At 39.1% G+C, this 23199-nt stretch overlaps 2 protein-coding genes across 3 annotated transcripts; one reads left to right on the top strand and one right to left on the bottom strand.

Annotated features, from left to right (window-relative positions):
- The first annotated feature begins 435 nt into the window (after positions 1-435).
- gas2a (growth arrest-specific 2a) lies at positions 436-18036 on the top strand. The gene is made up of 8 exons (XM_079681941.1): positions 436-628; positions 4459-4623; positions 6772-6902; positions 10270-10414; positions 11500-11563; positions 11655-11865; positions 11952-12059; positions 16397-18036. The coding sequence occupies exons 2-8, from the start codon at positions 4476-4478 to the stop codon at positions 16604-16606; spliced, it is 1017 nt and encodes a 338-aa protein (XP_079538067.1). The 5' UTR covers positions 436-628; positions 4459-4475; the 3' UTR covers positions 16607-18036.
- svip (small VCP interacting protein) lies at positions 17774-22059 on the bottom strand. Of its 2 annotated transcripts, XM_079681943.1 has the most exons (5): positions 21162-22059; positions 20465-20515; positions 19940-19986; positions 19428-19541; positions 17774-19114 (listed from the first exon to the last, which is right to left on the bottom strand). In XM_079681943.1, the coding sequence occupies exons 1-4, from the start codon at positions 21222-21224 to the stop codon at positions 19460-19462; spliced, it is 243 nt and encodes an 80-aa protein (XP_079538069.1). In that variant the 5' UTR covers positions 21225-22059; the 3' UTR covers positions 17774-19114; positions 19428-19459. The 2 variants fall into 2 exon arrangements, with proteins under 2 accessions (XP_079538069.1, XP_079538068.1); XM_079681942.1 differs by lacking the exon at positions 19940-19986 and having other exon boundaries at positions 21162-21962.
- Between the last annotated feature and the right edge of the window lie 1140 nt (positions 22060-23199).

Genomic DNA, 23199 nt, shown 5'->3' with positions numbered 1-23199 from the left:
TATTTTCCAGTTATACAGTATTTATTTAAAGCATTATTTCTATATTGTAGTCGATATCATTGAAACATCTAACTTAGCTAAGAAAACATTTGTTTTAATAACAGCAATTCAGAATGTATCTCTTGTGGCTACTTCATGATTTGCGTCACAACTGTAAAACGGTATCAATTTCAAAAAGTCAGGGTCTTTTATGTGGCTTAAATTGCATGTGCATAGCCTACAACAAATAGATAATCCATTAAATAAAAAATATCGAAGGATTTAATTTTCGGGCTGATCTGCCGAATTCTTTCTAAAAATGTCATATTGAGGCAACAGCATAAAGCGAAAAGACGAGCGAGGCTGCAGCAGGATCAAACTTCCCTCCCATCATCATCATCATCAGCAGCAGCAGCAGCAGCAGAGTGTGTGAGTGTGCATGTGTGTGTGTGTGTGTGTGTGAAGTCAGATCCTTGTGCAAATGCGCAGCGAAAAAGACCTCCCCGGTCTGCATTGGTTCATTGTTTTGGAGTCTAACCTGTGGGTCGGTGCACCGCGGTGAAAAGCATGAAAACTGGGATCCAGCAGCTCCAAGGACGTGTGAGAGGAAGGTGTGCACCATCGAGCTGAACCCTCTGGGTGAGCACAGGTAAGGAGCATTTTTAAAGTCTCTATATTGATGAAATAAAGTTCAAACTTTTGAATGTCTTCATGCATATTCAGGTTTGAGTTTGTACCTTGTACTTGTTCTTCTGACCAGAGGGATGTGAGCTTTGCAGATAAATGTCATATTCTGTTTAAAAGTTAAGTCTTACTTCTTGACTGTTTACTCTTTTATTCTTGTATTTTTATATTTCTTTCAAAGCAATTCAAGGCACTTTATTACAGAATCTGACATATTTTCTTCAGTTGCAGCTCAGATTAATTTCTTTGGTTTTTAATTAGTGGGTGCTCTGCTGGATTTCAGTCATAACTCATCAGGCGTTCCCCCCTTGATCCTATTTTCAGAGAAGTGAAGTGTCTGTTGTGGCTGTTTTTATTTGTGACAGATGTAAAGGAGGAGACATCTTTAAAATCGTAAAGCAGTTGTAAATGAAATGTGCTGCCAAGGGTTTTACAATAACGGGACTAATTTAGGCCATGACTAATTTAGGCCATGACTAATTTATTGCACTAACTTCAGACATTGCAGAATTAAAGATCTGTATGGTGCAGGATAAGTGTAGACATGTTTTCAGTCTGAAATACAGTTTGTTGATGCTGAAAATGTTTACAACACAGGGTTCTTTTACTACAGGCCTGAGGCACATTTAGAACAATCTGGAACATATCATTTTAGTATCATGGCTTATGGATGTGGAGGATTTATGCAGAAATACACACAAGCACAATCTTATTGGAAAATGTGATATACTCCTGTGCACATACAAGCATTGTTCTTTATGAATGTTATTTTGTTGAATGCAGAATCATCAGAATATTCTGCTTTTGTTGATATTTTTCGCTAGAGACTTTGAACTTTACTGAGCACAGTGGATATGCTTGTCCCTGAAAGCAACACAGACTCCCAACACTAACAGTACTTATCTGCAGTAAGCCTGCTGACTTTAAATGGACAAATTAGCCTCCGTATCAGTTTACTGTTGTAGAGTAGAAAGGCATAAAGGGCGGTGAGGGTGGAGGACAGAGCCACACTTGTTTTTTTCTAGTTGATGTGACTCAGCAGTCGAAATCCCCATCCATATGTCTATCCTGGAGCAATCTGCAGCCCACTGTGGCCGGTTTACTGCAGTAAGAAAATGTACATATCAGTTTGATCTAATATCTCTGTGCAATAGAGTTGAGTTATTTCTTAGTTGTAATCTTTAGCCTAAGTTCTGATTCTGATTCTGAAAACTAACAATACATAGATGAAGCACTGAGTTTAGCAGATTGTATATGCTACATGAAGCCTACAGTAGCACAGAGATGGTGTTGGCTGTGTTTCTGGCCTGCAGTGGAAAGGTCAGGCTGCAGTGTGGTGAGAGGACCAGGTATGTTTAACAACAGCTGGTTGTTTCTTTTGGACTCTTTCCTGGAACAGAAAAGGGGAATCCTGGGTGATGTTTATTCATAATCCTATTGAGAAGAATATAGCCTTTCAACTAAGATTAAGTATTTGTCTATGTGGTTAATTGACAGATGTTTACTCATAACTCCAATAAAACATGTATTTAGCTTCAGAAGTAGGAGAACATAGAAAACTGTTTCCATCTGACTGTGGTGATATGCGTAATGTGCAGAAGGACTGTCACAATCAGATTTCAATTCAAGATTAACATGGCCAAAACAACTCACAATATAGATTTTATTTTATTTTTTTCAGGGAGAAAAAAATCTAATTATTTTTCACTTGTTTGTTGTGAAAGTTGTCTTTCTTTTGGCAAATGAATAACATTCACAAGAAGAGCGTAGGGAGGTGGAGAGAGAGTCTGTTACCATAATTGTGCAAAATGTAACATTCAAAATGACACTATATTACATCGGATAGTGAAAAGGCAGCAAGAAAAACCTCCAAAATCCATAGTGGACATATGCAAAGACAATATTATTATATATGCATTGTTAACATAATATCAATAGTTCATATTCTAAATATCTAATTTATCACCAATACTGGTATCTCAACCCCCCTAAACAGCATATTAAAAGATATTTAAGGAATAACTGAAACATATTTCATATAATATCTTCATTGTGCAAGAAAAAAAAGTATCTTTTATGTTTCCTGTCAAGGACATTATGTTTTTATGGACAGCGGTGAACGTATGAATGGGCCTTGTACTGTGGGACATGAGTCCCAGTGCCCCTGTTCTGTCCGTCAGCCTGCCATGGACGTGGGAATGTTGCACCTGTGTGTGAGTGCTGAGCTCCGGAGTTTAGTGTGTGTACGCAACGAGGAGCTCTTGTCTTCAGGAAAATAAGACAACCTTGGACGGACATCAAGGTCCTGAGGTCCTGCGTTGCACCACAGTGTGATTCGGGTACAGCCAGCTCCAGAGGGACCTTGAAATGTTACACAGCTTTTTAAGGTCAGATTCCTCACATTGTGTGACACTCCCTCAGTATTCAGAGGACATTTGTAGCTATCACACACTATGAGGTAATTGTTCATGCAGCTATGCTTCCTTCTTTCGATAAACTCCTCTTGTAATTTGCATCAAACATCCTGTTGCTACAGTATTTGCCTATGTATGATGTTCCCGCGTGTGTCCAAGCTTTTAGGCAACACTTTTTAGATGCAGCAACTTGATTCCATTGTTAAAATGCATAGTATGTTTGGCCCACTTATCACACAATTGATAAGTTGGAACAAAAGCATCTTTCAAAACGTCATCCATGTCTTTGTAATGACAGAAGACCAAGCTTTTGTGATGCATTACAAACACTTTTTTACAACAACCCAACATTTAAACAATCCATAAAGACTCTTTGCTTATTTATTCATATTTCTGTCTTCTAACTTGTTAAAATGATGTCCACACATACACTCTTCATGACAGATCTTACATCTGGTGCCCAGTTGTTTGGTCAGTTGCTCACTGCACTAATGGAGTGACACTGGATTGTTATGTGAAAGATTTTCACTTTACAGCTCAGACAAAAAAACCTTGGCACACTGCAGCGAGATATTGGAAAAAGACTGCAAGGAATGTCTCATTTACTCATTGACTTCACTTTGCAGGCAGTGAGAAGCTGTTAAATGTCGCTCTGAATATTGATGTCAAACCCAGTCTCTCCATCAAGCTGTAGTTTAAGGCCTGCTGCTGTTCCTGCTGGATGGGATTGATTTAGTCTCTATGATAGACTGTATCTGTAATATGAAGGAGGTCTTTGTTTGTGTCTGCTGAATGTTGAATAAAAGTCCCACTGTAAGTGTCTCACTGGTATAAAAGTGGCTCTTGTCCTTGAAGAGGCGGAGAGGAACTGTGCTGTCTCATGTTATCAGGTGGATGTAAATCAAACCAGGATTTGGCCAAAAGTACAAAAGCTTCAGATCCCTTTCATTCCTTTGATCCTCCTCTATGAAATATTTGGCCACCTGAATGTCAGATGTTGTGGAGAAATTATAATGTAGCTTATTAGTGTAAAAGAAACATGTTCAGTTGTTTTTTTTCTCCTAAAGTGATTCTAACTGTCATCATATCAAGCCTATACCACAACCCTTACAAAAGGGTTTTATAAACAGTCTATTTGTATGTAGACTATCTGAATTAGATGATCGGTCATTTGTCAGAAGATATTCCGCAGATATTATTCAATGTATTTTTGGAAGAACTTACTGTACAGTTGCTCTACTGTATTTCACAGATATTACTTACATTGTGTTTCTTATCAAATACCATAGGCCTGCATATAGACATGCCTTAAGTTTTCTTTGTAAACTAACATTAAGGTAATAAAGGTCTCTTTCTTTGTTCTTTGTCTCTCTTACTTCAGGCTGTCGATAGGGAACCATGATGTGCAGCACCCTGAGCCCCAAACATCCCGGGGGCCCCGGCCTCACAGACATGCAGCAGTACCAGCAGTGGCTCGCCAGTCGACATGAAGCCAGCCTGCTGCCCATGAAGGAAGACCTGGCCCTGTGGCTCACTCATATTCTAGGTAGGGAAACACAGTATCAGTCCCATTAGCATTACATCAGAGACTTACATTGAAAAAGTGGGCCTATAGACCCTGCTGAAACGTGTATTTTCATTTGTTATAGTATGCATAAAAGGATATGTAGCAATACACGTGATTTTCCCTCTATTATTCAGGTGCTATTTTGCTAAGTTTGTAAGCAAATACCAGGTGCTATTGCTGAGTCATTCAAATCACTGTTCTAGAAATAGCTCTGCATTTCCTCATCTTGCACATACTGTAAGTTAAACAGGTATTGCTGATGTAAACAGCTCTGCAAGGGACTGAAATCCATCTGAACCTCATTACAAACAACTTTAAAGTGCAATGTGTGAACCCGGTTCCATGTCCACACACTCCCTCATAGATTGTCCTTAATTGAATAATGGCCCTCATTAGGAGTTCTTGAATAATGCTCAGCCTGTGGTGGAGAATAAGCAACAGAGGGAACATCAGCAGCTTTGTGCAAGGTTGCTATTGCATAATAAATCACCCTGTGAAGTGCACTTCTTCAACAGTGCAGTCACAAAACAAATGCCAAGGCACTCTGAGGATCTGATTTAAATTTCATTACTGAATTTAATTGGGTGTGTACAGTCCGTTAAGTTTCAGGTTAACATCTGTTGGACTCATTGTGGTTTATTATTTGAGCATCATAAAAAATAGTTTATTCGGTAACTAAAGTCAGTTATCAATAGTTAAAGGACAAACTTAAAGACCATCTTCATGAGATCCTCTAAAAGATGCTAATTTGCCGGCTCATGTGGCAACCGTGTCCTCACAAAAATGTGCTCGTTATCCTTCCTCCGAGTGTAAGAATTCATCAATTGTTCGCTGCATTTCTAAGAGGCATCGGAATAAACGCATCAGCATTTTAAAATGTGTTCGAGTGTATAGAAAGAAGAGAGTCTGCTGAAGCAACCAATTACTCGAGACTTTTCTTGAACTCAAATTTCAATGAATATAGTTAACATTGATCTTCCATGGGACCTCCTGCAGATGATCATTTCTCAAGGCAACTAGAAGCAAATTCAGTTCCTGAAACTGACTCCTACCAGTGTGTGGAAAACTTAAATCAACTCCAGTATCTTGCGTGTTATCGCTGGCAGCTTGTGTGTTTGCACTGGAACCAGCCGAGCTAGAAACGTCTGGTCCGCTCGGTGAGGAATCCAGGACGAAAAAGATGTGCATCCGCATGTTTACGCTACATACAGTACATAGTGGAAAATCAGTTTGTTGGTTTGACTCATGCCTGTGTATTCAGCATCATATAATTCTAAGAAAGATATCATGAAAACTTAGCAGAGTTTGCAGTTTTAGGTGGGAGGAGCGGCGCGTAGTAACGAATGCACTGATTGAGTGGGAGCGGGATGCGTGGTCATAATGAAGAGTCATGTTGTTGTGATGGGAGCCTGAAGGAACAGAGTAATGTATGGGAGTAAGTAGAGTTGATATGTTTCCCTCTTGAATAGACTCTCCTCACACAGCGAGGAGCAAGTTAGAGTTTGAGCATATAAGACGGGCGCTCACTGAGTATTTCTCAAGATTTAAATCTCTCTTTTCTTGGCTCAATTACAACATTTGGAACTCATTAAATGTCGAACCCCCTAGACCCCTCCTCCTATAAGAAAAAGGGAATAAAAAAAAATATCTCGGGTTTCTTTCCACAGACACCCCCCTGCCACCACCTCCCATTTCACAATGATCTAACTATGAAGGAATGGTCCTCTGGAAGCCAGTCAACTGGACACCACATGTTGATCACCAATCTATCTCTGCAACTGTGCAGGATAATGATGAATAATGCGTACAATCAGATGCCCCCCGTTCATGTGATCTTGTCGTTGCACCCCCCGCAGTGTACTACCAGACAATCCCCCACAGATTCCCCTAAGTCAAGTTGTAATATGTGAACATTTGGCTTCTGCAGAGATGCCTAAACCCAGCAGCACAAGCCGAGCTTAATAAGCCAAGCGGTTTCTGAGAGACAATAACATTGAATCAGCTATAGCTGCGACTGGACTGGAGAATACATTTTATTTCCTTATGCCGAATGCATATATTTTAAATGATTTCTTTTGTTGAATTTATTGCTGAACCCTTTGCTTTCTTTATGTGTCCCCTGGTCAGGTCTGGAAATCACTGCTGAGAGTTTCATGGATCGCTTAGACAATGGCTTCCTGTTGTGCCAGCTGGCTGAGACACTCCAGGAGAAGTTCAGGCAAAATAATGAAGACCTGCCTGCATCTCGCGACAAAAAGGTACCAAGAAACCCGGCGATTATAGAAGTCTGGCATGATATAGGATACAGTAAAAAAAAAAACGATTTGGGAGCAAAATGTTGAAAGTGTTCAATAAATCTACAGCAGATTTATTTTTATCATTTTGACCTACAATCACTTTGGCCCTAACTATTTGAACGATCCTTCTTGATTACAAAATAATGTGAAATCCAGACATGTGTTGTTTGTTTAACAAAAACTCAAATCTAAGGTTAATATTAGTTTTGATTTGCCCCATAAATCATCCATTGAAACCTGCATAATTTATTGCAACCAGACTGCTTGAAGACAAGAGTATTGACGTTTTATTGACTCTCTCTGAAACAGGGAAAAGCTATACCCTGACATCAGGTTTCCCTCAATAAGATCAATAAAATCTACACCAGAGAGTCCCTTCCATGTCGAAGAAATATACCATTGCTTAAAAGTGGTGGAAAGCTTTATATCTGATATCCTTCCTGTACATAGATCTTATTTGTTGATTGGTTTTGACAGCGACCTTAAACCCCAACTTTGCAAAGAGCTCCATGCTTTCAGAAAGCACTGCACAAAGGGTGGGATGGGGGATGGGTGCTTGCAGCCTTTTGCAAAAAAGGCAAAGGAAAAATAAGGTTGGCAGCGACACATTAACGGATGGGGCCCCACATCCCCAGTGAGAATTGGCAGAACTACGTTAAATGTTCATTTCTGTGACCCTTGATTGAGGGTTTAATACATTTTATAAGATTAAAGGGTAACCCTGCAAGTGGTAATCAGATATTTTACTGGGTCAGTGCTCAAGAAAACAGAGCAATTAGGGTTAAAAAACTCAGATTGTATCAGCCACTTCGAAAGGGTTCCAAGTCTTCAGCTTATTTCTGAGAAATCAGAGTAAAACATTTCAATATTGTTCGTTTTCAGCATTTTTTGCGTTGACCTTCTAGAAATGTAGATTTCAAAGCCTTCAAATAGTTTGAAGTTTGGCTTGATAAGAGTTTAAGATATTCATACTGACTTACACATTGAACATGAGGTCTGCTCAGTGGGGTCATATGTTTCCGACAGGGGGAAACTCTGATTAGTTCCTGTTGAGAGGAAAGGAAGCAAAAGACTCTTTTGTTGGCTCTTTGTTGATGTTTGAACTGAGGCATTACTGTGCTCCCTGATGCTACTGATGACGGTGAGTCTTCTGATCTCAGTGTGAGTGTAGAAGCACAGATGTGAGGAAATGCTTGAGGTCAGTGACCGTGGGACGGCAGATGATCCACTGAAATAGAGGGGCCTATTGATCATGGAGGCCAACAGCAAGAGTCCTGGGGAAAATAAACCAGGAGAGAGTAGTCTACACTGACCTGCGACTCATGCCAAACAATCAAACAAAGTTTGAGCATTATGATGATTAATAGTTTGTCCTTACAGCTACCATTAAGCACTTTCAGTTTAATGTGCCTTTAAAAGATTAACCAAGTTCACCATGCCTGATGTCATTTAAGGTTTATGATTCATATCAAACAATTGTTGCTTTTTCAGCTTCTCATTCTTTATTAGGCTACTCTTGTTTACTGTTATGTTTTACTACTTTAAAGAGGACTCACATCTGTTTTAAAGCTCATTATAAGTTGTGTATGTGGAGAGGGACTAAGTGATTCCAGCAGAGAGAAACAATAAATCCCTTTGTACATGCTGTCTCTCGCACATCTTCCCACATGTACATCAATCAATATCAGACAACTGGAGATTATATTTATTTCTTGTCAACTCCTGTCATGTGACACAACCTAAATGATTGTTATAATTTATGAACATACATACAACATTTTGAGATAAAGTATCATTTTAGGATATATGCCTATTTGCTTCTTGCTAAGAATTACATGAGAAGATTTAAACCACTTCAGCATCTGTTCATTAAATGTTAAGCTAAAGTGTACGGCTAGTTAGTTTAACTTAAATAGCTAGCTTGTCAATGTCCAAAGTGGCAAATCTGCCTACCGTCACTGCTAAAGTGAACTAAAAGGGGTTTCGTGTCGATTATTTCTTGGCAGGCAACCAGCCGAGACTCCACAAAGTTACTGCGCTGGAAATAGTTTGCACAAAACCCCCAAAGATTTAGAGATGCTGGTAGATGGATATTATTAACCGATGCCAGGCTAGCCATTTCATTCTGTTTCAAGTCTTTGTGCTAAGCTAAGCTATCTGGCTGCTCAAAGATGGGCAATGGTATAATCTCCACTAACTCTGAGCAAAAAGCAAACAACAGCATTAAAGCATTATAAAACGCCAAACTATTCCATTAAAGTGTTCAACAATCGTAAAAGTTATTACTTTTTCTGATTGAATGGAAATTATGGGATTTCTAAGCATTGTACTAATCATTCATTCCCAACTATTTAAACATAAGGTCTTCTATAAGTACTGTGCCGTCTGTGCAATTATTAGATAGGTAAAGATGCACATAATTCAGCAAGCCGCCACAGAAACAACAACGTGGCATTTTGATTGTTAGATCAAACTAAACTGGCAATGTGGTCGACGTTATTCCTCCAGGAATGCAAAGTAATTCAACAACAGAAAGGATCCCAGAAAAAGTCAAAAGGAGAGCCTGGAAAGAAAAGAAAAATACCCACAAAAGCCTACATATTTCCAGCATGAGCTCATTGCACCTTTCTCATAGCACCGACGCACATATCCTGTATAAAACCACAGCGAGGCGCATAAATCTCCCCGAACAGACCGTGTGGGGGCTGAAACCCATAAGCTTGTCACTTGATCCAAAATCATAGAAGGCCTGGTGAAGTAGCTCCACTTTTCTAACACGCCATCTCCCATATTGATCTGTATAAGGTCCTTGATCTGGAGCCGAAAGCAGCAGATGGAGAAGAAATCAGTTTAGATAGGAAGTATGTGGCTCTATTCTTTGATGGAAACTCAGGGGGTTGGGTTGGGCAAGTCACAAGGGCAGACATTTGTTTTTTCCAATGTCAAACAAAAAGTAAAATTTCATTTGCAGCTTATTTCTCAATGAATATTTCTTCTGCTGTGGTTAATTTGCATGACTTGCATTTATATAGCGCTTTTCTTTCAAAGTGCCTTTACTTTCTATGCCATTTACCCATTCAAACACACATTCATACACTAATGGCAGGCCATAACTGCCCATTATCCAATGTAAAGCTCATTTATTCACACTCGCACAACGATACGGGTGCAATTTGTGGTTCATTATCATACCCAAGGACACTTCAGGGACCAGGGATGGAAACCACCAATCTACCGATTACTGGAGCTCTACCTCCTTAACGGCGCCTGTACATGAAGTACATGAAGTACTTGGAGTTGAAGTCTTCTAACCCTTCTATGTCTCCAGCATAGTATTCCCTCTCGGAGGATACCTTGTCGGCAGAGCGCTCCCTCTGGTTCCTTCTTTGCACGGGACAACACGGCCAACTTCCTGTCCTGGTGTCGTAAGGTTGGAGTTGGAGAAACATGTCTGTTTGAATCGGAGGATTTAGGTAAGTTCACTATTTTTCTGCCATAAACATCATAACACTATGAAATCTGAATGTTAGACAAAAAAGGACAGTCTATAAACACCACACAATTTGCCTCACTGGCACTACCAGTATCACGCAGGTTGGACTGAATCCCAGATCTTCCTTTAACTCTTTTGACATTTACACAAAGCTCACACGAGCAGCAGTCTGTTGGGAGCATCTCTACCATGGAGATAAGGATGTGTGCATCTTGAATAATCCTCAGGGGTAAAACAAAGGCAGCACAGTCAGAAGGGTGTGAGTTGGAGAGAAAGTAGGCCAACACTATGCAAATGTTTTTTCCAGCCCAGTTCTGCTCTCTTCCTCATTCACACACTCTGTTATCAATGTCCCTTCTATCTATTGCAAGGATTTTTTGAGTGTTATGTCACTGAAATGTGCTCTCTGTTAAGAAATGCCTGGACTGAAATGTTTCCCTTATGATCAGAAGGACAGCATGCAGCCTTGCAAGTAACTGAAATACCGAGAATATTCCTACATTCCTGTGATGTCTGACTAATGGCTGCTAGGCCATCGCCATGCAATTTCAATCATTGCTGAAAGCCAAGTCACTCACACACATGAGTTCATCAACACTGCAACTTCACACGCGGTGAACTGTGATATAAAATGCTGTGAAAAGACTTTAGAAAACAGTAACAGCTGTCTTCTTTCTTTCTCTCTTTCTTCTGGATGGATTTATCAGTTCAGCAGTAGATGTAACAACACCAGGTTTGCTATCATGCAGTCAATATTTTGTTTGTAAAGCACGGTGTGGTGTGTCACATGTATCACACATCTTGTCTCACTGTCTGATCATATATTTATAGGGATGAGGTGTAAATAAACACCTCAAGCCATAGCTTACACCTCCATTCTGAGCAGCAATCATCTGAGATACACAGAATGGCAGAGCAGAGGATCATTTGAATGCATGAAGTTCATGAGCTCATTTTTATGTGCATTAAATAATCACACAGCTACTCATTCTTACTCATGACCTTTTTCCAGATACCATACAATGTCCATTTGATGTAAAGCTAAAACTTGATCTCTTCCTATAGTTCTTCATAAGCAGCCCCGAGAAGTGTGTCTCTGTCTTCTAGAGTTGGGACGGATAGCATCACGGTATGATCATGCTTTTTAAAAAATATCAATACCATCCCTTTCTTATTTCTTCACTTATAGAATGACATCACTCTTTGTTTCCTTGGTGTAGCTACAACGTGGAGCCCCCTGGCCTCATAAAACTGGAGAAAGAGATTGAACAGGAAGAAAAAGCTCCCCCACCACCTCCATCACCTGTATCCCCAGTACCGCCCCTTCCTTCCTCTCCCTCTTTATCTCCCTCCCCGTCTCCTACCCCATCACCGACTCCAACTAAAGTCACCTCCAGCAAGAAAAGCACAGGGAAGCTGTTGGATGATGCTGTAAGCCAGCCTTAAATACCCTCCGTTTCAACTTATAATACCAGTAGCTACCCATCTTTCATTTATTTTATTGTTATGTTTTACAGGTGAGGCATATTTCCAATGATCCCCCTTGCAGATGTCCGAACAAATTCTGTGTAGAGAGACATTCCCAGGGTCGATACCGTGTTGGGGAGAAGATGCTTTTCATCCGGGTGAGTTATTGACAGTACAATTAAAGTAATAATTGTGTTCAAGATTATTTTTTAAAAAGTTGAAAAATGACCTGCCTAATGATTACTTTAAGTATTTACAATAAAGTTGAAATATTTTAATCATAATTAAATATTTGAAAATCAAATAGCTACTTTTAGTTACTGTAAGTAAAGAGTCTAAATACTTTTTCCTGCTTCATACTGTACTTCATATACTGTTTGCTAACTTATTGGTCACCTATGCATCTTTAATTGAAAAATAAAAACATAGACTTCAAAGTAAATAATAAATGAAAATGCTTGATATCTATCATTGAGTAAAAAGTATACTACTGCCCAATAAAATGCAGTACCTCATGCAAGTGCCCGTGTCTATAAAATGCACAGGGTTGGAGATGTACTTTTCTCAGTTTATTACTCCTAGTTTTTTAATGGGTTGCAATATTTATAAAAAAATAAAAGGACAGAGAAAAGCCTCACAAAAATGACACAAGTTCACACTATTGCTCATCACATTTCCTCCATTCTATTCATTTTTAAATCAGTTGGTGGTTGATAACAATAAGGTCTCACGCTGCAGTGTCAGCCTCTCTGCGTTCACACAGCATATGGCAGTGTGTTGATACTTGGGGCTTTACGATGAAAGTAAGCCTTTGTTTCTGGAGAGCCGCCTTCGTGAGGTCTCATTTACTGGTAATGGTATGCAGACAATGTCCATCTTCAGCCAAACACAATGTGACTTACCGGCTATAAAAGGGAAAATAACACCCACGTCTTTCCATATGATCCAAAGTTATTACTGGGAAAATATTTCACTGAGCTTTATCACTCAATGCTGGCTGTAGCATTACTTGTATCTTATAATCACACTGAATCCGTCAGCCCAGGAAATGTAACTAGACTCTCTCTGAGTGGAGGGATAAAGGATGTTGGAGGAGGATAAATGAAGGCTAACACAGATTCAGATTAAAGAGGTAGCATTGGTCCCCTTGGGATCCTGGTTACCTGGCAACCCACAACCAGGATTCACACCTCTAAGAATGTGATTCATGCAGTCGGTATGCTCCGGTTGTGGAGACGTTCAAAAGAGAGTTTACTCGTGGATGTCCTCTGCTGTCGGCACATCACACTGCAACTAAAAATGTCAAATCTCGCCCAAATCTCAGTCAGTGTGAGGTTTAGATTAACAATTCTGTTTTTAAATATTAGTTAAGACATGAAGACTCTACTTTCTAGTTTATATAACATGTGATGCTGTATTATTCTGAATAAGCATCAGATTTGTGATTTATGTATCACTTTATGCCCGTACAAAGACTGAATGCTTCTGTCTTCCTTGTGTTGCCGAGCAACCAAGGACAAATGTTGAGAGTGTTGGTCCGACGCAGCCTGCCTATTGTTATGTAGTCCACACTACCTTGTGTGGGCTTCTTTGTATAACATGTAGTTTTCCTTTTTTATTTCTTACTTCTGTGTAAGCTCAACTCAATTTATCTGTGTTTTCTTTTTTATATTTGAATATTTTTATACATTTTCTGTTTGTGTAGCTTAGAGTACGTATACAACTGCATTTTACTGTACGATATCCTGCATGGTATAATAGAGTCGAACCTTAAACCTTTAAGATCTGTACAACATATGACTTGCTTTATTCGTAGACCATTGATTTGAATGAGAAAAATCTCCCCACAAAAAAGCTTTTAATTGGGGAAAAAGAAGGAAACCTCAGGCAGGCCAGCCGTTTGGAATTATGGACATAGGAATAACATTTTCCAAATTGGGTCCTTCATCCAAGGCTCCAGACTTATTTATTTCACCACGGTCCCACAACCGTCTGAGAAATGATTAAACATCCCAAAGTGTAAACTGGCAAAACTTCTAAATGTTTTGCTTTTATATCGTTATTGTCATCTGAAGTGATTATTTGTATAAAAACACTCAATTTATTCTATTTTTATTTGAATGCTTTCATTAAAATAAATCTTTCCGCAGGATTTATTAGTTGCTTTGAGTTAGTGATAAATAAAATAATTCCTTTAGCAGTATTTTTTCAATATTGCTTTAAAAACACTTCCTTCAAACCACTTATGTGTTTCAGCTTGTTGCCCGAAACTAAATAATAGCCTTCACTATATCAGGAATAGAGCTTGAATGCATCATAATGTATCTCAATGGAGCTGCATTAGCTGTTAGCTTTTAGTTTGTTATTAAGCTAAACTAAGGACTTTGCCGCTTGCCAGGGTCATATGTACCCTCTGACCCCCACTGATGGCAACTTGGGCTAGAAGACAGAAGTCACAGTAAAATTACACGTGTATTACCATGCGTTATAAAGTGTACTCACAGATACATTGTGTGAGATATGTATTTTGATCAGACCAAAGAACCTATGTCCCTTTGTCTCTCAGCCAGCAGCCTTCACAGTCAAAATGCTTTAATTAAAATTCCTCCGGTGGTATTACCCTCCAGCTGCTGCTTCCACTGAAAAGGAGTACAGTGAGGTCTGTAGGCAGCCACAGAGCAAGGACAATAGTGGGATGCAGCGCCCATAAGGGTCTACTCCACAATTATCTGAACAGGCCTGAGATTGACCTTCTCAGCTCCTGGAACAAATGAGGTGGCTGTAGCCCTAACAAGGGGGCAGAGTAACAATCGCAGGGTTTGTGAGAAGTGCTGTCCGAGCTCGGCCCCGGGCCTCTGTCCTTCTCTGGGCTGCTGGTCTCGTCCCAAAGCAGCATGATTGAAACCCTCTGCATGGCACAGGTCCATTAAATCCACAGTCACACAGCCTGAAGGCCTGGTGCTGGTGATTGGAAGCGCTGCCCCACCGGTGCCCTTTTGATTGATTCTTCTGAGAGGCTTATAAATGTTGCATGTTTTGCTGCTGGAGGTGACAATCGCATGAGGTGGGTTACCCTTTTTATCAAACGATTCAGCTTTGTATTTGTCTGAATCACACTCCTACTGATTTTGTTTTAAAGACTAATATAGCATATAATTAAAAATCTTAATATTGACATGTTACTCCCTGTTTTAGCAGAGATGGGCCTCGCTAAACAAGCGTGTTTTAGTAGAGGTGTAATGTTGTGTTAATGAGGAAGGGAGGTGGTAACGCTCCATAGTGAGGCGGACATGTTTTATGTGCACAGCCTCTGGGGAATGCGAGTGTTGGAGCATCCAATATATCAGAGCCCTTATTTTCTCCGCTCTCTATTATAACGGCCAACGTTGCCATGGTACCCAACCTTGAGAGCGTGTGGCAGGTGGCAACATTCGAAGTAAATCTTGAACGATGAAGACACACTGCATGTTAAACGTTGGTTAAGAGTGGATTTGTAAATTGATGATAAAGATGTCATTTGTCTGAATGTTTTTTAGCCAGGCTAACTGTGTGTGTGTGTGTGTGTGTGTGTGTGTGTGTGTGTGTGTGTGTGTGTGTGTGTGTGTGTGTGTGTGTGTGTGTGTGTGTGTGTGTGTGTGTGTGTGTGTGTGTGTGTGTGTGTGTGTGTGTGTGTGTGTGTGTGTGTGTGTGTGTGTGTTCAGGCAGTCGTCCACTTTGGTTAAAACTGAAACATCTCAACACCTATTGATTAGACTGCTATGTCATTTCATACAGCTGTTCATGATCCCCAGATGATGAAACCTACTAACTTTAGTGATTCTCTGACTTTTTGATCTGCTTTTATAAGGTTCAAACTTTTGGGAAAATCTGCCTTTAATCTATTGCCATTATCAGTGAAATAAATAATAAAAGAAAATGTATATGCCCAATACTTCCTGCAAAACAAATGACATGTGCATGAGCCTCAGCTGTGTTTAAGGCTAGTGAGCAAATAATAAAAAAATTAAATAAATAAGGATTTCTCTCCAACAGCATACCACTGTAAAATAAGATGGTAATCATTGTACAAACTATTCCTATAGCATTAGCTTTTAAAATGCTTCATTCATTTAGCTGAAACCAGTGCAGGGGCAGGGTACACTAGACACTAGCATGGAAGTGTTGCTTATTATGTAATTTCACAAATAAAATTGTGAGAGAAATCAATCATTGTGAGATTGTTAGTCTTCTCAACATGGCATTGTGCATGTAAGAGATGGATGGAGCTCCTCTCATGGGGGAAACTGTCCAGTCTGAGGCCCCTAACATCAATCAACAACCTCTGACATCAAGGCTATGCTGAAGTGTTCATTCAGCTTCTGCCTGAGAACCAAAGCCTTAATCAGTGAAATGACATTAGCGCTATTGAAGGAAGGGGCTCAGCAACAACCATTTAAAGCTCTCCTTTGACACAGCAACATCAGAAGTGACTCTGTAATCCTATTTCTCTCTGCAGATGCTGCACGACAAGCACGTGATGGTGCGTGTTGGTGGAGGCTGGGAGACTTTTGAGAGCTATTTGATGAAACACGATCCGTGCCGCATGCTCCAAATCTCCCGGGTGGAGGGCAAGTCTTCCCCGATCTGCACCAAGTCCCCCAACATCAAGGACCTCTCCCCTGACAGTTACCTGGTGGTGGCCGCCCACTACCGCAGCAAGAAGTGAAGACATGAGACTGAAATTCTTCATTCATAAAAGGAGGGGGACTTCCTGCCATTGTTTACTCTCTTATGGAAGTGGCTATATAACCTGTCCCTGTTATTTTACTTATTATGGCTACTGACACAACTGGTGTGTGTGATAGTAGACAGCAGTTAAGACAATTTCCCTGAGCTTAATGTTTTGTTTACCCCATTTTGTTTGCCTTTTGGCTGATATTGTAATTCTTATTGCCTTAACACTACATTAAATACTCGGACGGATTTACTGGTCCTCGCACAAATTGCAAATTAAACTATATATATGACATTTGAAGAATAGTTTGAAACTTTACAGTCCAAAGAAATGTACTTTACAAACTATTTACGTGTCCCATAGAAACCAAACATTGGTCATAAAATGTTATGGCCCTTTTCTTCATGATGTATTTTTTTATTAGGCTTAAGCAGAGCTTAGACTGTTTACATGTTGAATGATTCTTCAATGAAATGCATTTTTATACTATTTCCATTTTTTCTTTACTCATTATTCATTATTAGGATTGCTCCTGTTTTTTTATCATTTCTATTGTAAGTGCATGAACAATCACCCGTTGCACAAGTTGCAACATGTAGTGAAACAGATCCTCATTGATTTAGGATTGATAATTATATAGTCTTACTTTGAGGTTTTGCAATTCTTCAATGTGTTGTGTATTACTGACCTCTAGAGGTAGTGCAGTCATTTAAACTTGAACATCTCAATTCAGTTTCTTACAATCAATAGATTCACACCTCATCATTCAATTTAATTGTTTGTGAAATTTTTACCTGGAAAATGAATATATTTTTGGCATGAGATCACTTGCTATGCAAACAGCTTTGTATGTAAAGTACATGGGTCCAATTTCTTTTAGATGTACATTTTCAATAAATTTGAATCTTCAGAATTTCAAATATCTTGTTTGTACATGTTTTCATTAGGATGGGTACGTTATCTGACCCAAAGCTCAAATCCTAAGTAGCCATTTGACGTGTAGACTAGTGTGTTCAACTGAGTGTGCTTTATACTGGCTTTTTAAGCCAGTATATATTCATAGGATGTTGCAAATGTCCTTACTGATCATTTTAACCAAAGCTAACTCTTATCTTAACTTTCTGTAAAACTGTAATTCACATAGAATCCACACAAGAGTAGCAGAAATGTAATTTATTGTAGCAAATAACATTGGCTATATGTGCTGTTCTACAAAATGGTAGGAGCACCAGAAGCCTTTAAGGATCAAGTAAAGGCTTTAAGAAATGCACTTACCGGTAGTTAAACACGTCAAAGTAAATACTTCCCTGTGTACCATACATACTTCACTTGTTTTTCCTACCAAAGGTTTCCCCCGTTTCTATAACAGCTGACATTTCTATCTCCAGCCTAGTGTTAGAAAGCATGTTTGCTGCCCACACCCACTGTGTGCAAATAGATGTCTTACAAAAGCTTGTTTGTCACAAACACATATCATATCATATAAATAAGCAGGCATCACATCAGTGGTTTGCACACATTGTAATTCAATGCAACACAATTGTGCAGAGCAAAAACTAAAAGGGCTCTATTAAATGATTTATACCAAAGACTTGTGCACAGGGTTATTAACAGCAGCAACATTTGGAAGCTGCTGTATATTTTATCACCAAGGTATGAAGTTTGTACTTCCTGACCGAATCACCAACTCAGTGATGTTGCATTGAGTTCAGACCTGGTTATCAAACATGTCCTCAGCATAATGCCTCATTGGGATTCCAATGTGACACGAGCACTGCACTGATCACAGAACCATCCACCGGGTGGTAAATACGTTATAACCTTTCTTGCACAATTCTTTATGTTGCCCATAAATAGAGCCCTCAATTAGGTTAAATACATGTTAACTGGGTGCTTGTTTAATTGTATGAAACACCTTCATAAGCACACTTTCAAGTTTGTAAACATAAACTGTGTTTTTCCTTGACAGGTTGTTAAAAAAAGTCGTACAAAAAGCAGTGCAGACAATGTGGATTTAAAAATCCTCCACAGTGAAAACTAAAAGCAGTGAAGTGAAAAAGCTAAAAAGTGGTTAATGACAGCTTTGTCTTAATATGACAACAGCCAGCAGAGTTAAAGCTGGACTCAATCATCATATTATTTAGTGTTATCTAATGTTGATCACTGTAAGACTGACATATCTATTTTTAAATACAACTAATACAGTATGACCTGTATCTACTTGCACGTGTCTGTTATCCCCGTCCAAACGCCTGTGCTGGCTTGTATAACTTGGCAACAAGAGGGTTTTCCTGCTGTTCCGTCTGTAATCACTTCAGATTGTTTTGCATAAAGCATGACACCTGTAGCCACGTGTCTCATAATAATAATAATAATAATAATATCAAAAGAAAAGCAAAAAAAAAAAAAAACGACAGCAGTTCAAACATCTTTCAAGTTGTCTTGCTTCAATTCTTCACTTTGTTTTTGACTTCATCTTGATTTTCAGCCCACCTGCCACTAGAGAACAAAGAGGGGGGAGGTTATCAGAACAATATTCAGTCTTTGAGACAAAGTGCTATATCAATGATATGTCTCACGTTAGAGAGTAGATGTCATATAGAAAACGTGGTTAGTGTGATATTTTGGTTCTACCGCTAACTGGGTAACAGATTATATCAACAACATATTATCATATTATTGGCTAACATCTTACTATTCAAATAGAGGGATACATTCAAAGTTATATTTGCGCCAGACTTTCTAGAGTGACACCCATGATCATCCTGTTTCTCTAGAAATCACACAGCTTGAGGAAAATAACAAAACTAACCCTCAACCCGCCGCCTCCAGACACAGAGCCGGTCATCTCCTGTTTTTCCATCTCTTCCTGTTTCTTCTTTTTTCTCTCGACTGCTTCTGGATTTTTAACCCCCCTGTATGTTGTCTGAAAAAGAGAGTAGAAAATGGTCAAGCAATAACTGACAATGGCTTCATTAAAAAAAAGGACCTTATTTTGAATGTTTTCAAATATATAATTTACAGTCCAAAAAACATGCATGTTTTTCCCCAAAGATTACTTTATAACAAAAAAACATCTTTAAAAAGCACAAGGTATGTTCAATCAGAGCTAGAAAAATTGCATTCAACTTCCAAATAAAGCAATCCAGATAAAGGATGAAGCAGCTCACTGCCATGTGTGTGTTAGGGCCAAGTGATTTCATCTGCAGTCCTGAAAGTGTGAATCATCAGGGAAATTGAAGGTGAAAGATGTGGTAGATTAGAAATTAGCCAATCCAAAAGATTCAATTGGCCAAAAAAAGGTTTTCATTTTGGTCTACTTACCTTGATACAACTTTAGCATGGCTCTTACGGGTTTTCAAGTGGCATTTCTGTATGATAATGAAAACACTCACCAAACTGTCACATGCATCTACCTCAGATGGGATGTAGTACAATTTATACTACACTCAGTTTCCAGTATATTCGTCTTGTATGAATCTCACTAACTAATTTAGTCTGAACAACCCTGCAGTAAATGTGATCCTTGTAAAGAGTATGATGTCCAGTTTTGGATCAAACGATTTAGAGAACTGTTAAGCTTAGTGGTTATTTTGGAGGCTGTGGTGTGTTTAGTTGTTGTTGAATTATAAAAAGGTAATACTGACAAATATTTTAAATCACACAATACAATTTAACAACATTAAACCAACAGCCTAAATTTAATCCAACCTTCATGATGTTAGGATGTATTACAGAGCTCATTATGGAAAACATTACTTTTAGTAATACCTAATAATCTGGAAAACAGTATCAAAAGGGTTTTAGACACAAAGAGAAACATACACAAACACTTATTAATTAACCTACCTCTTTCTGTCTTTTCTCAGCAGCCTCAGCCAATTGTCGTCTCCTTGCGTCCTGAAAGTAACAATACATTGAAACCTTTGAAGTATTATGGTTGGATAATTGTATTCATTTCTGAAACCATAGGTAAACTACAGCAACCCACAACTAACATTAAATACTTTATATGAAAACTTCTAAAAGAAAACCTCAGTTTTTCAGGGAAATGTGTCACAAAATCACCACACAAAAGTTTCTGTGCATTATCCTAACAATAGTTAAGTAACTCAGGGCTGTCCTGATGGATGTCAAATCCTTATTAACGCAATCACACATAAAACCACACCCCTAAAGAGATACATGCACACAAGCATGCTTTACAAATAACATTGCTAAACTATCATCACACACAAATGTTTGGCCTTGTATCAGTTAGTCTTATCAGCTACATCTGTTAGCCACAGTCTATATAAAGCTAGCTAGTTGAGTATGTTGGGCCTGCAGCATGCTTTACAGCCAGTGTTTACAGAGCCTAAACAGTCAACTCCTGAACATTACCTAGTAGGGCCTACTGATGTCCTACACACGTTTAATCACATCCACATGGCCTTTGGTTTATTTAAAGAGTGGAAATACACATTGTATGTCGTTATACACGTGTGACATTCTGACTTTTGTAGTGACACAGCTGGTAATAAAAGTGTTAGTAAAATGAACCTACTGGATCTGGTGTGACAACAACTTCGTCCGCTGCTCCACCAAGGCACGGTAAGCACATCCCCATACTGGAGTACCAGGAAGTAAAAGGCACGTAAAAAATTGAAATAAGTGTCTTGGTTGAGATTATCAAGCTAACTTACTAGCTGGTAATCAGTCAAATCGCTGTGTTGATGGTTAAGGCAGAAGAGGAAGCAGCACCCAGCGACTGCTGCTGTTCGCATACCGTTACCGTTAGCTCATGTTAGCTCATGGTAACAATAGCATCCCAGTTTACAGTTAGCTACCACTAGCTACACGCACTTTTTCTCCTCCAAGCAGCCACTTCTTGTATTTCATTTCTTCCCAAACCTCTTTTTAAAAGCATGGACATATGACAAATATGTGTTATAAAGTCAGACGTCCATTCTAAATGTTTATCCCCGAGTTTGTTGACACAGCTGACTAATCTGCCAGTGTAAACTATGTTCACAAACACGAAATTGCTAAACAGTTTTCCGCTAAAATGTACAAAAATAACTAAGCGCCAAATAATAATACCGCATCAAAACAATACGAAACTGCTACTGTATTTGTACACGATTTATCTTAAGCTACAGTGGTCTTATTTATAGCACATTTGCTCCACCATATTGTGTTAAAAGAAATGTGTTCATTGTGTGATTTTGAACGTAGCTCGGTGTGGCAGGTGATGGGTGGATGGATGCTACCAGGGCTGCCAACACTCACGCATTGAGCGTGAGAGTCACGCAATTAACCCATATCTCACGCACTCACGCCACACATGCCTTTCCTCACGCTAAGTTTTCGTCCAAAATAAATGTATATAAATATAACAAATAAAGTGAAGGAACAGCAAACCGATCGGTCTACGAAATGAGACGGTCTTCTGGCTTAGTTCAGTAAAGTTGGAACGATATAGGGATATTCGGATTTCACGGATCAATAACTCATGAACAAAACGTTATTAAGACACAAATGACGTATCCTAAGTACCGTGGTAAGGTTGACAACGAACTACAATCACATTTTGATCAAAAAAAGCCAATACGCGCCGTCCTCCGAGCTGGGCACATTACATTGGTCTCTATCCGCAGCCGGAGTAGAAACGAGTGCTCAGGGACCGTCTGCAAAGTGCAACTCCGAAAAAAAAGAATACAATAATATTCAATCACTATTATACAGCTTATTACTACCAAACTCACTACACACATCAATGGTCTCCTGTGTGTCATACTACAGCAAGGAGTTTGGAAGAATATGCTTTTGAATAATTTTGGGGAATATTTATAATGTAAAATCTTCAATAAATATGGCATCATCTTCAATAACTTTACTATTATACAGTATATTTCTACCAAACTCACTATTTGCATTGTTGTTGTTATTATCTGGTTAGCTAGCTGTGCTAACGGAAGCTGCTTCTGAAATAAGGAGAGGGAGAGCTCTGTCCTGTCAGACTGAGAGAGATAAACTATCGGTGAGCTGGATGCAATCCTACCTGGAGGGGAGAGAACAGATGGTGGAGGTAAACGGTACTCTGTCCCCCCCCCCCTCCCAGTGAGCTGTGGTGTTCCACAAGGAAGCATATTAGGTCCGTTACTGTTCCTAATTTATGCAAATGACATGTCATCAGCATGTGAATGCAACTTGTTCTTCTTGGGAGAGCATTGCAAAACTGGCTCCGGTAATGGTACAAATCTCAACCTGTCGTACAATGGACAGCTTCCCCCCCCATCTATGTATATACTCGCATTTTAGACTCTGTTACTAACTGTGTAGACTTGGTATGTCTTAAATGTTTGGTTAGGATGTATTAGAACGAAATCTAAAATGAAATTTGTAAGTAAGCCATCTGTATGTAAAAAAACACCTGTATGTAAATTGTAAATAAACCATCTGTATGTCAAATATGTCTTGTATGTCTTAAATGATATGATGAATTGGAAACGGGGGACCCTGATGTAAACAAGACGAAAGTCTTTCTCTGGTCTGCATCCCCTTAACAATTGTATGTTTTGAGCTGTACTGTACTGTACCCA

This window comes from Notothenia rossii (genome assembly GCF_949606895.1).
Source record: "Notothenia rossii genome assembly, chromosome: 5".
NCBI classification, from domain to species: domain Eukaryota; kingdom Metazoa; phylum Chordata; class Actinopteri; order Perciformes; family Nototheniidae; genus Notothenia; species Notothenia rossii.
The sequence above is the reverse complement of the archived record's forward strand: the minus strand, read 5'-3'. Positions and strand labels throughout refer to the sequence as shown.

Coding starts and splice junctions, on each gene's coding strand:
- svip (XM_079681943.1), bottom strand. CDS start 21,224: ATGGGGATGTGCTTACCGTGCCTTGGTGGAGCAGCGGACGAAGTTGTT. Junction 20,516..21,161: donor TTGTTGTCACACCAGATCCA/GTAGGTTCATTT, acceptor TGTTACTTTCAG/GACGCAAGGAGACGACAATT. Junction 19,987..20,464: donor CTGAGAAAAGACAGAAAGAG/GTAGGTTAATTA, acceptor ATTATCATACAG/AAATGCCACTTGAAAACCCG.
- gas2a (XM_079681941.1), top strand. CDS start 4,476: ATGATGTGCAGCACCCTGAGCCCCAAACATCCCGGGGGCCCCGGCCTC. Junction 10,415..11,499: donor GTTTGAATCGGAGGATTTAG/GTAAGTTCACTA, acceptor CTCTTCCTATAG/TTCTTCATAAGCAGCCCCGA. Junction 11,564..11,654: donor TTGGGACGGATAGCATCACG/GTATGATCATGC, acceptor TCCTTGGTGTAG/CTACAACGTGGAGCCCCCTG.